Source organism: Rhea americana, unplaced genomic scaffold (genome assembly GCF_003343005.1).
Source record: "Rhea americana isolate MKP2758 unplaced genomic scaffold, rheAme1 scaffold_8, whole genome shotgun sequence".
In the NCBI taxonomy this organism is placed as follows: domain Eukaryota; kingdom Metazoa; phylum Chordata; class Aves; order Rheiformes; family Rheidae; genus Rhea; species Rhea americana.
Window position 1 is genome coordinate 835,750 of NW_028186978.1, and position 11,178 is coordinate 846,927.

General features: G+C 38.1%; 1 protein-coding gene across 6 annotated transcripts in view; it reads right to left on the reverse strand.

The window, feature by feature from the left end:
• Positions 1–11,114, reverse strand: part of EXOC1 (exocyst complex component 1) — a 33,235-nt gene extending 22,121 nt beyond the window's left edge. The window contains exons 1-5 of one of the 6 annotated variants that reach the window (XM_085322869.1): positions 9,841–11,114; positions 5,376–5,509; positions 4,409–4,539; positions 2,258–2,417; positions 425–612 (exon numbers count right to left, since the gene is read on the reverse strand). In XM_085322869.1, the coding sequence (XP_085178995.1) occupies positions 425–612; positions 2,258–2,417; positions 4,409–4,539; positions 5,376–5,499 (603 nt within the window). In that variant the 5' untranslated portion in view covers positions 5,500–5,509; positions 9,841–11,114. Of the gene's footprint in view, positions 1–424; positions 613–2,257; positions 2,418–4,408; positions 4,540–5,375; positions 5,510–9,840 lie in introns of those variants that run through there. The other 5 variants (XM_085322871.1, XM_085322872.1, XM_085322873.1 and 2 more) reach the window with 5 other exon arrangements.
• Between the last annotated feature and the right edge of the window lie 64 nt (positions 11,115–11,178).

Below are 11,178 nucleotides of genomic sequence, written 5' to 3' on the forward strand. Positions count from 1 at the left end.
AATAAAATAAAATAAAATAAAATAAAATAAAATAAAATAAAATAAAATAAAATAAAATAAAATAAAATAAAATAAAATAAAATAAAATAAAATAATGTCTCACCACACCCCCCCCCCACTTCAAAAAAAAAAGGGGAAGGAAGAAAAAGTATAAACAGACTGCCTTCTTTTTTTCTCTATGCCATATTTGAAAAGCTAAGGCTCACCCTAGAAAATCTGGATGGTGAATACTGAATTCTAAAATCTCTAAAATCTGATACAAGGCAGTATGTAATTCTGTTTAGAAGTAGCAATATGAATATGTAAATGGTATGTTTTTAAGTATGTAGCAGACATAATTACCTTTTCAAAGGACACTACATAGTCAGTATCAATGAAAACCAATTCACAGGCTAACATACTGTACATTAAAAGAAATCTTTACCCCATCTAGTACTTGTAGCTCTCTAGACAGCTTTTCTGCAAAGGCTTCAGCATTAGATATGGCATATTCGCAGCCTTCCATCATTATTTCAATATCCTGTTCCTCTCTTGCATTTAATTCCTGGTACTCATCCACAGCCTCTTCATCACCTCCTGCAACACTTTGATTCTCTCCACTTGGAACTGATTCTTATGCAGAGAAGCAAAATAAAACACGTTATCAAAAGCAGAAGGCCACAAGCATTTTAAAAGTACTTAAGTATGTTCGTAACTAAGTATATTCAGCTCTAAGTAGATGAAACCATTAAATTGCTTTCACAACAAGCATCTGCTACCTAGATAAACCCTGTTTTCACGTCAAGTCTCGGTCTTCCATGTATTTCAATAAGCTCTCCAGAACAGGTTCACAACAGTGATGCCCTCCAACTAAGTAGTATAGGCAAAAAACAAATAGCCACCTTCCTGTACTGCAGATATAAAGGGATACACTGCCTCAGTTCATCCATCTCTTATTTTGGTAATGAATGTCTGAATATTTTGCAGTACTATTCTAGAATTATTAGCAGAAATTTCACAGAATAACTAGAGTCTCTCTTTTGGTACACATAGCATTAAAAGATACTAACGTTAGTTAAGAATACATCATCAAAATAAGTAAAAACTATCTTGCTGCTCAAGGTGATTTTCATCACACAAAGAACAATATTGAAGGAAATGAAAATTATATAACTAAGCTTTTAATGAACTATGATTTCTCATTTCAGTGTTTAATTACAAAAAGCCATTCAAAGACTAACAAAGTTTACAGGATATTAGTGTACTCCCTGTAAAATGTGTTTAGGACATCTGACACTTACCTCTAGCAATTTAGGATGYATGATTTAAAAAAGAAGCTAATTATGAAAAATTGCCCACAAAGAAGAATAAATGAAAAAGGTGTTACGCACCTTCTGCAACTTTAGGCAGTTCTGGAGAATTAAAAGGTATGGAAAAGCAGAAGAAAGGAAGCAGAGAATGTTAGCTAGGCAGAGCACGTACAGCATGCATATTTTTAAGTGGCAATAATTTGAATGTTTTAATTTTTCAAGAACTTGAAAAGTTAGCGGTCAATGAAAAGCAAAATTTCAGTCAACATTGAAAAACAGAGCTGCTTTCCTCCCTGTTTTAAGCTTCTAATTACTCAAATTCTTCTGTATAAATCAGTCTACTACTTAAAATCAATCAGCAGTTTGGCCACTTCTTAAAGAAGCACTGTATGAAGTGTCTACTCACTAGTCTTCACTAAAATTTAACYACTAAAAGATACCATGAATGTAAAAATCATAATGGAGTGCACAAAATACAAAGCCCTATYAGCATCCAAGCTGCACTTCCAGCCAAATTTAACAGATATTTCACAGTTCCTGAACTAGAAACAAGATATAACCTTTTATAAACTCTAGCATGCTATATAAATGTCACTTTCTAAAGCATTTTTCTCGCTCAGGGCAAGTGAGAACCAAAACAAAGATTTGTTACACATTTAGGCCTAATAAAACTTTCAGGTAGGTTTTATTTTGTTCAAGAAACAGAGTAKCCTAGAAACACAATACACTTAGGGATATTTAGGATTTCACTAGCATAATTTTGATCCAGTTTTGCAATATAAGATCTGTTTTCCAAGCATCTTGTTTATATGAAGACTTCTTAAAAATACAAAAAGAGGAGTAAAATTATATAAAAAAACAACATTAGGATTTATTTACTCAGTATACCTGTTTTCTRTGAGTGTATTTATGTATTTATCTTGGTAATTCTTAAAGTTTACATTTAACATACAGCTGTAGAAATTTACCTTCCAAAAGCTGTGAACTAACATTAATAAAGTCAATTTTCTTTCTAAGATATCTCTGATTGAGTTTCCAGATACATGAAATGAAAGTGTTCTTTTCCACTGTGCTGCTTGCAACCCATTTGTACACTTTGTCAAAATGTAAGTCAAATTCAGGATTCTCCTGCAAAAGATGAGATAATTTTCAGGCTTAACAGTCATAAATAAATCTCTGACCAGCAGAGACCGTTTACTCAATTATTGAAATGACAGGATAAAATGAAATTACACAGATGCCAACCTTGAACTGATACGCTTGTACTGGCATCTAGATGCATCTTAATGAAGCTATAACATTACATGTATGAGTAAAAATCATGAAGAAAATGTTTTTTCAAGATAGACAAGGTGRCAGTAACACACATAACACAAAAACCTGTGACAGCTTAAAAAAAAAATACAATGTGTCTGTCATGAAATTTTGTCCTCAGAATGCCTTATGTTGTGTTTTAGCCTTCTGTCACCAAAACCCATGGCTGGAATTATTGACAACATACACAGCAGAGCTCAAGGAAATCTAAGGGAATTGGCAACGGAAAACAATTATGAGCACCTTATATATTTTATAGCTGTGATGGCGTCTCATACCAGAGGAAAAGACTAAAAAAAGACCACTTGGTTCTTTAAGGGTTCTAGGTAAAAAAGCTACTACAGAAAYATTTTAAAACAAGCATATACCCGGACGACAAAACTGTTTTGATAACATTTGATTAAAATACTTAATTTCCTTTCTATAGTCACTTATGAACCCACTATTGACTGCAACTGATCACAGGCTGTTTTAAAGATCATAGTAAAAGCATTTTACAAGGTTCAGCTTTCTTTTGATGAAAGGGTTTTTGCTTCAGATGTGCATTGACTTCTTACTTCCAAATAGTCTGTAAAAATGAATACTACTATTGCTGTTACATACTACTTATATTGTTACTAATATTTGTAGGAGAAGCAGTTGGTGCACAAAACCAACCACGATGAGAAGTGAAAATTTCTGTAYAGCACAATATGAGCTATGAGGAGGAGCTTGTATTGAGAAAAGTAATTGCTATACATCTTTCTCCTCTTCTCCATCCCCCCTCCCCAGTACATTATTACATAAAATTTGAGTCATCTGACAACTGGTGAGGGAAGGACTTTTGCATAGGATCAAACAGTTATAGACAAAGATGTGATGCACTTAATTCTGACATTTTTTAATATCTGCGAGTTTGGAATTCAAAGTTTTTTTGAAAGTAAGTTTACAAAATCATTCATTAAATGGCACGTGCATTAGAGCATTTTCCCAAAACCACATTTAGCCTAATTCTGTTCTACAACACACACCCTTCAGGGTTCTTCAGAACAGAATAATTTTAAGCAGAATCTTAACTAAAGTTAGTGTTTCTCCAACATGATAGTAAGGAACAGCAAGGAAAATCTAAAGCTATTTAACAAGTATATTAATAGCCAAAGTAACAAAGMGTATTTACCCTACATTGACAAAAACTCAGGAGTTTTTCAGTTTTGAAGTCAGTATTATTTGCACATCACCGAATGAACAATTTTCACCTTTGCCTGTTCATCTTAGRTGAATTTAATTAGCCAGAAATAGATTATACTTCTTGTTCTAGGGAAAAGAATAGCAGCTCAGGGTTGTATGCCTTCCAACAAATGGCCAATGTCATGATTTAGAGGACAGATTAAGTTTAYCTAAGCTCTTATATATTACTCATTAAGAAAGTTTTGAGTGTCCTGTCAAAMAGAGTATATGCAGTCCAATAGAATGGCCATGATTTATTTCAAAGGAAACTGAACTCTGGAATCAAAATTTACATAAGACTTGAAGAAGAAAAAAGGTACTGGTTCTTAGCACAAATACTGTACAGTCCCTAAGAGACCACTCACAATAAACTGGGCAGATATTTTGACTATTTCTATTCAAGTATACCTGCACTATTCAGAATCAGTTTACTATGGTTATATTCCGACTAGAAGAAAATGTAATAGACATGTATCATCTTAAACCCAAATAAACACATTATCAAAACTGTATGACAATGAGTGGCCAAATTAGTTAGCTCTGATTTGGAACTAGAAGTGTCCAGAGGAGATTTTGCACTAAAGAAAAATTACACATACTTTAACAGCATCTTTGGCATCAACAACAGCAAGATCTCGAAGTGCCCATGCAGTCTGTCTTTTGTAGAAATCTCCCTTGTCAGATTTTTTCACCTTTACCACATTCACTTGCACTGGACGTTCCGTTGTCACTGTTAAACGAAGTATAACWGTAGTTTTGAAATATTCAAACTGCTTTAAGATCTGTTTCTGCTATACTTAAACTTATTAAATCTCCCCTACAAAGAATTCAGTTTTTTTCATTTGACAAGAAGCAACTCCTTAAAACAGGTTTAATCCACAGTACCCACAGCTCATTTTAAATTTCAGTCATCCAAATATGTAGTTCTGTACAGCTTCTGAAGTACTAAAGTCAATTTATGGCTATTGTTTTGATATAGCAGAACTATGGCTGTATTGCTGCACTAATGAGGAAATACAAAGAAGTCACTAGAGATTCTATTCCAAATAAAAATGCTTTCTAAGATTCATCAGTTAAAAAAAATTCTAGCTGGCTAATTTACCGATAAATTGGACAAGAACGTCTTCTTGGAAGAGGTGTACTATAATSACACGCTCTCAAAGGAACGTTAGGACTCCATTCAGTTCCTGTCTTCCAGAGTTGTCTGTCTTGGACTCTGACCAGCACTCCCCGCTGCATCATATTTAGGTTGATCAACCTGGAGGTCTACTAAATCTCCTTTTAAGCACTACACAAAGCCTCCCTCACAAGCCCATCTAGTCCTACACAAATAATTTTGATTTCTTCCTTGCAAGTTACAATAAGATCTGAGTGTTTTGTTTCTATTTTAATAGAAGCAGTAACATAAGTATAAGCTACAAGCAATTTTTCCATTAAAAAAAATGAAGCATCTGTTTTATAAGGGGCAAGAATAAATATTSTAAATAAAGCTAAGAAAAAAAGCTACTGAATAAAAAAATAATAAAAAAGGTGAAGACAGAAATACTATGTGGTATTACTACATACCTGTGGCACACAAAAAGCAGTTTCTCTTCTTTTTGCCTGCTTTGCATACATTCACAATGCTCAACARGCGTTCATCATTGGGAGTGAAAATATCCCTTTGTAAAGCATGCTTGATTGCAGTCATTTTTTCTCAGCTGAAAGATTTCAAGAATTCATACATTCAAGTAGACTTAAGAGGCTAGCAAAATACACAAAAAGAACTAGTCTTAATTATAACTATAGTTTTTTAAAATTACATTTTACAGGTAATTTAATGAATCAATCTAGAAATACATAATTTAGATAGAAAGTTAGAAAACAGTAATTTCTCAGCACTAGGATGATCTTTCAGATTAATACAAAGGACATCAAACAGCTTCTTAATAATAAAATAGAATACAGAACATTAAGAAAAAAGTTCAAACAGTAATCACAATTTAAGAAACAAAAAAAACYAAGAAACAAACAAGACTCCTTCACTAGGTAGCAGAATTTTAGAACGGGTAAGAACAAATGCTATGAATCCTGTAAAAATCTGTATAAAGACAAGTGACCAAAAAMGCCCCACAAAATGAGACAGGATGGAGAATCCAAATCTAAAGATCACTACAGTGATGACCTGAAATAGAAATTAAAATCCAGAATCACTCAAATACACCTAAAACCTTTGATTTTATTTTCAGGACTCTTTCATCAGATCAAGTTTACAAATTGGGGATACAAGAATACTGCAGCAGTCATTCAATGCAGCACCGATACACTGCAATTCCAAGTCTAACTTAAACTTTTACTTTAAGTCTTGAAGGACTGAATGTATCACATACATATTATAAAAATAACTAAATTCTCTTCTGGTAAAGGGAAAAAAAAATCATCCTGTTTCAGGATCCGTACCTCTGCATACCATACACTTCCCCACTCCTTTCTCCCTAGGTATCATGAAATAGATAAATTCTAAGTTAGCAGTTAATCTCACGTTATGAAAGCATTCTCAAGTAACCCGACCAAACACCTTTCCTAACACAGAGTAAGAAAATTATATTTATTCAGTAGCCAAAAAAAAAAAAAAAAAGATATTCCCATGTTGATAGCAACCACAAGCGTTCTGTACAGAGCTATCTAACTGATTCTTGCCAGTTTCTGGAGAGTGTTACTGGAAGCTTATTACTGCTGTATTAGCAGTCTCAGGTTTATAACTTGATCCAGTGAGCAGACACTACATTTCTTTAAATGTCCAACATTGAACAGGATCTACATTATGGAATTAAATATATTTTCCTACATCTTAAAAGTTRTATCTTTCTTCTGCGTATTGAGGTCTCTTTCACAACATACTTCCTTCTCCAGAACAGAGTAATTCCTGGAAGACATTATCTAGCAGTACAAATACAGAGCTAAGGCTCTAGAAAAAAGGCTTCAAGTCTTTTGTTTGTTTTTTAACATTTTGCCAGGACCTGCTTCACTGTTCCTGCCAGCTACTATGCACTATTAAATCACAGAATCATAGAATCAGTAAGGTTGGAAGGGACCTCTGGAGATCATCTAGTCCAAACCGGCTGCTCAAGAAGGGTCACCTAGAGCATGGTAGACAGGGTTGCATCCAGGCGGGTTTTGAAGATCTCCAGAGAAAGAGATGCCACAACCTCTCTGGGCAACCTGGTCCACTGTTCCGTCACTCTCACAGGGAAKAAAACCCTCCTCACGTTCAGGTGGAACTTCCTGTGCTTCAATTTCTGCCCATTGCCTTTTGTCCTGTCACATCGGACAACTGAAAAGAGGTTGTCCCCATCCCCTTGACACYCTCSCTTCAGGTACTTGTACACATTGATAAGATCCCCCCTCAGTCTTCTCTTCCCCAGGCTGAACAGGCCCAGCTCTCGCAGCCGTTCCTCATAGGGCAGRTGCTCCAGCCCTCTGATCATCTTCGTAGCCCTACACTGGACTCTCTCCAGTAGCTCCAAGTCTCTCGTGTACTGGGGAGCCCAGAACTGGAGACAGGACTCGAGATGAGGCCTCCCCAGGGCTGAGGAGAGGGGCAGGATCACCTCCCTCGAACTGCTGGCAACACTCTTCCTAATGCACCCCAGGATACCATTGGCCTTCYTGGCCACAAGGGCACATTGCTGGCTCATGGTCAACTTGTCATCCACCAGCACTCCCAGGTCCTTCTCTGCAAGTCTGCTCTCCAGAAGGTCAGCCCCCAGCCTGTACTGGTGCATAGGGTTATTTCTCCTTAGATGCAGGACCCCRCACTTGCCCTTGTTGAACCTCAGGAGGTTCCTCTCCACACAGCTCTCCCAYCTGTCCAGGTCTCTCTGAATGGCAGCACAGCCCTCTGGTGTGTCAGCCACTCCTCCCAGCTTGGTATCATCAGCAAACCTGCTGAGGAGGCACTCTGCCCCCTCATCCAGGTCACTGATGAAGAAGTTGAACAGGATGGGACCCAGTACTGAGCCCTGGCAGATGCCACTAGCCACAGGCCTCCAACTAGACTYCACGCCGCCRATGAYGACCCTCTGAGCTCTGCCTTTCAGCCAGTTCTCAATCCACCTCACTGTCCGCTCGTCTAACCCACACTTCCTGAGCTTCTCTAGGAGGATGTTATGGGAGACAGTGTCAAAAGCCTTCCTGAAGTCAAGGTAYACAAYGTCCRCTGCTCTCCCCTCATCTACCCAGCCAGTCATTCCATCAGAGAAGGCTATCAGATTGGTTAAGCAGGATTTCCCCTTGGTGAATCCATGCTGGCTACTCCTGATCACCACCTTCTCCTCCATATGTCCGGAGATGATATCCAGAATGAGCTGTTCCATTACCTTTCCAGGGATAGAGGTGAGGCTGACAGGCCTATAGTTGCCTGGGTCCTCCTTCTTGCCCTTTCTGAAAAATTGAAGTGACACTGGCTTTTTTCCAGTCCTCAGTCACCTCTCCAGTTCTCCAGGACCTTTCAAAGATGATGGAGAGTGGCCTGGCAACAACATCTGCCATGGGTGCATCCCATCCGGCCCATGGATTTGTGAATGTCAAGCTTGTCCAGAAGGTCTCTAATCTTATCCTACTGAACTAAAGGAAAGTCTTCCTTTCTCCAGACTTCCTCCCTTGACTCCAGGCTCTGGGATTCTTGAGGGCTGCCCTTTAGCAGTGAAGACTGAAGCAAAGAAGGCATTCAGTAATTCTGCCTCCTCTGTATCTTTCGTTACCAGGACCCCGCCCCGTATTTTCCCCAGTCTTGCTCTTGCTACTGATGMGTTTGAAGAACCTAATAGGCTGTTCATGTTCCTCATCATCTTCCAACAAGAATCYGGCAATTATTACAGAAATACAGAATGAAGAGATGCATCTTCATAGCTGGTAGAAAAAAACAAGTCCAAGGCCACCTTCATCTAAAAGGGTCACAGTACAGTTTTGCAAAGATAAGGCACTACATTTGACTCATTTGCTGCCTTTTCTGGTGTATGTAAAMTAGATTCCAGAAACACAAATCACAGATTTTATAATTATGGAGCTTCTCATCTAGAAAAGGAGTAAAAAGGTATCTATAAAGAAAAAGAGAAAGAAAGCATGTATGCCTAGCAACAAACTTCTAGGGATGGATGAAGTGCTGATCTTGAATATTGTACTCTAACCGAGTTGCTAAAAAKAAAAGACTTCTGCTAAAATTTCTGTCTTTTCTGCAGATGTTGTTTCCCTATTCTCATAGCCTGTAACAGTGAACAGAGAAGGTAGTATCCTCATACATCAACATCTGCCTTTTAAATCTTCTGGTAAATTGGCAGATTTAGTTTAATGTCAATAACGTAATCACACACAAAGCAGATACAAGGTGAGACCAACAGGTTGTATGAATGAGGTGCATTCACCTTTGAAAGCAGAAGTACTTTCCTCACAATACCTAAAAGCTTGCTCTCCTGATTAAGAAAAGGGGTTCYTGGGGACTTGTAGGAAGTGGGGCAGACAAGGAGGTAAAAAGGAAAAAAATGGAAAGAGGGAGGAGGGGAAAATGGATCTGGAAGGCTTTTAGTAATCCAGCGCTCTATGTAATAACAGCAGCCGGCTATGGGAGAAAGTTACTGTAGAAAGAAGTAACTGTAAGAAAAGAATGAAGTTTAGACATGTCTAAACTATATTAATATAACTTATTTTTTAAAAAAGAGACAATCACTAAGGGTTTTGACATCTTTTTAGGTAGTGCCTTCAAGTAATGTGCAACACGCTGAGAGAAAATCTTCCAGTGTATTAGTGTATGATGAAAGATGAGTTTATGATCAAGGATGAGACCAACCTTAAATTAACTATTCACCAACAAAACCAAAATCCTAAGGAACAATTCTGAAAGGGACTTTTGAGAAAGATTCCTGTATAATCATCCAATTCCTTAGCRAAGCATGGTCTAGTCCTCAGTGTAGAAATCCAAAACCACACTTAAGCTAGAAAAGATCATAAAAGCAAAAATCATGTTCCAAAAAATTTTGTCACTAGTAATACTCACCTAATTCACAACAAGTCCTCACACTCCACAGAGACTGCTCTGAATAATCTAAAAATAGCAACACTTAAGAGATGTTTGAGTGTTTTTCTTTATATGAAGAAGTTCTGATACTACTCATAGTGTTCAGTGTCCCACCAGCCTGAGCTGAGCTGTCCAGCACATTTTTCAGCTCAGGGAATTTGGTAATTTTAACAATTAGCAACTCAAYGGCTTTTGGGGAAAAGGGGCAATATCCCAAGCTGAAATCACTACTGCTAAGAGTTTAGAACATTCAGATAAATCCCAGTTATAAGATAACCCTATAGCACTGAAATACTCCACTGTTAGTTGCTTTCTAATGCCTTTCCTCCTCTTCTGAATGCTTGGTCCAGCTTTTCCTTTCCAAATTGTTTCATTTGTCATTTCAGTTATTTTTCACTAGGTGGATAAGATGAACATGCAAGGTAACAACAGTCTGTTGCATTTTGGAAATATCACCTTTCTTTTCTAGTCAGGATTTCACCTACTGCTCTAAATCACATTTAGACCGATTGTTGCAAGTCACCAATCCTCACATTTTGGAACTAATGCAAAATTTCACAACTGCACAGAATACACCTTTCCTCTAAAACAAGATACATCAATCCCAAGATCACACACCTGATATATAGCCCAACTTCTGTTACCAGTTGAACACTGAGTCACAACTCCCCCAATCTTCACTGTAGGTCAGGACCAAGTACATTGCTACAGTCTTCATGCATGAGTTACAACTCCTGCCATCCCACAGAAGCACAAAACCAAGTACAAGAAGCTGGAGACAGAGCTGCTTCCTCAGAAACACGCTTTGAGGGATCTGAGCTCAATTCAGACTCTAATAAATCCCTTRTGAGACTGCGGGAATAGTCTTTTCAGTAAGGTAAGGGAATGTTACAAAATCTCTTCTACATGGAATTTATCAAATACATCATCTCACAGGCACAGTCTGTCCAGCAAATACATAGGAAAGATTCAATACAGCAACTCGGGAAAGCTACTAATGAACACTGTTTGGCCTCTCTACACATGCAGTCAGGAAAACATGACACTCTTATATCACATCAGCTAATAACMTCATGTAAAAGCGCAGCCTAATTGTAAAATTCACGGGAAGCCCGTTCACCACCAGTGGTCACATAAAAGATCGCTCGTTTACATGGAAAATTCGGGAGAGCCACTCAGAGCAGCCGCAGCTTTCCAAGCGCCTTCCCGACACCAGCCCGGCCGCCTCCCCGCTGCGAGCCTCAGAGAAACGGCCCCGGACAGAGGCGCGCAGTACCGCGGCCCCCCCGCCCCCCACCCCCGGCGCGGCCCCACCCG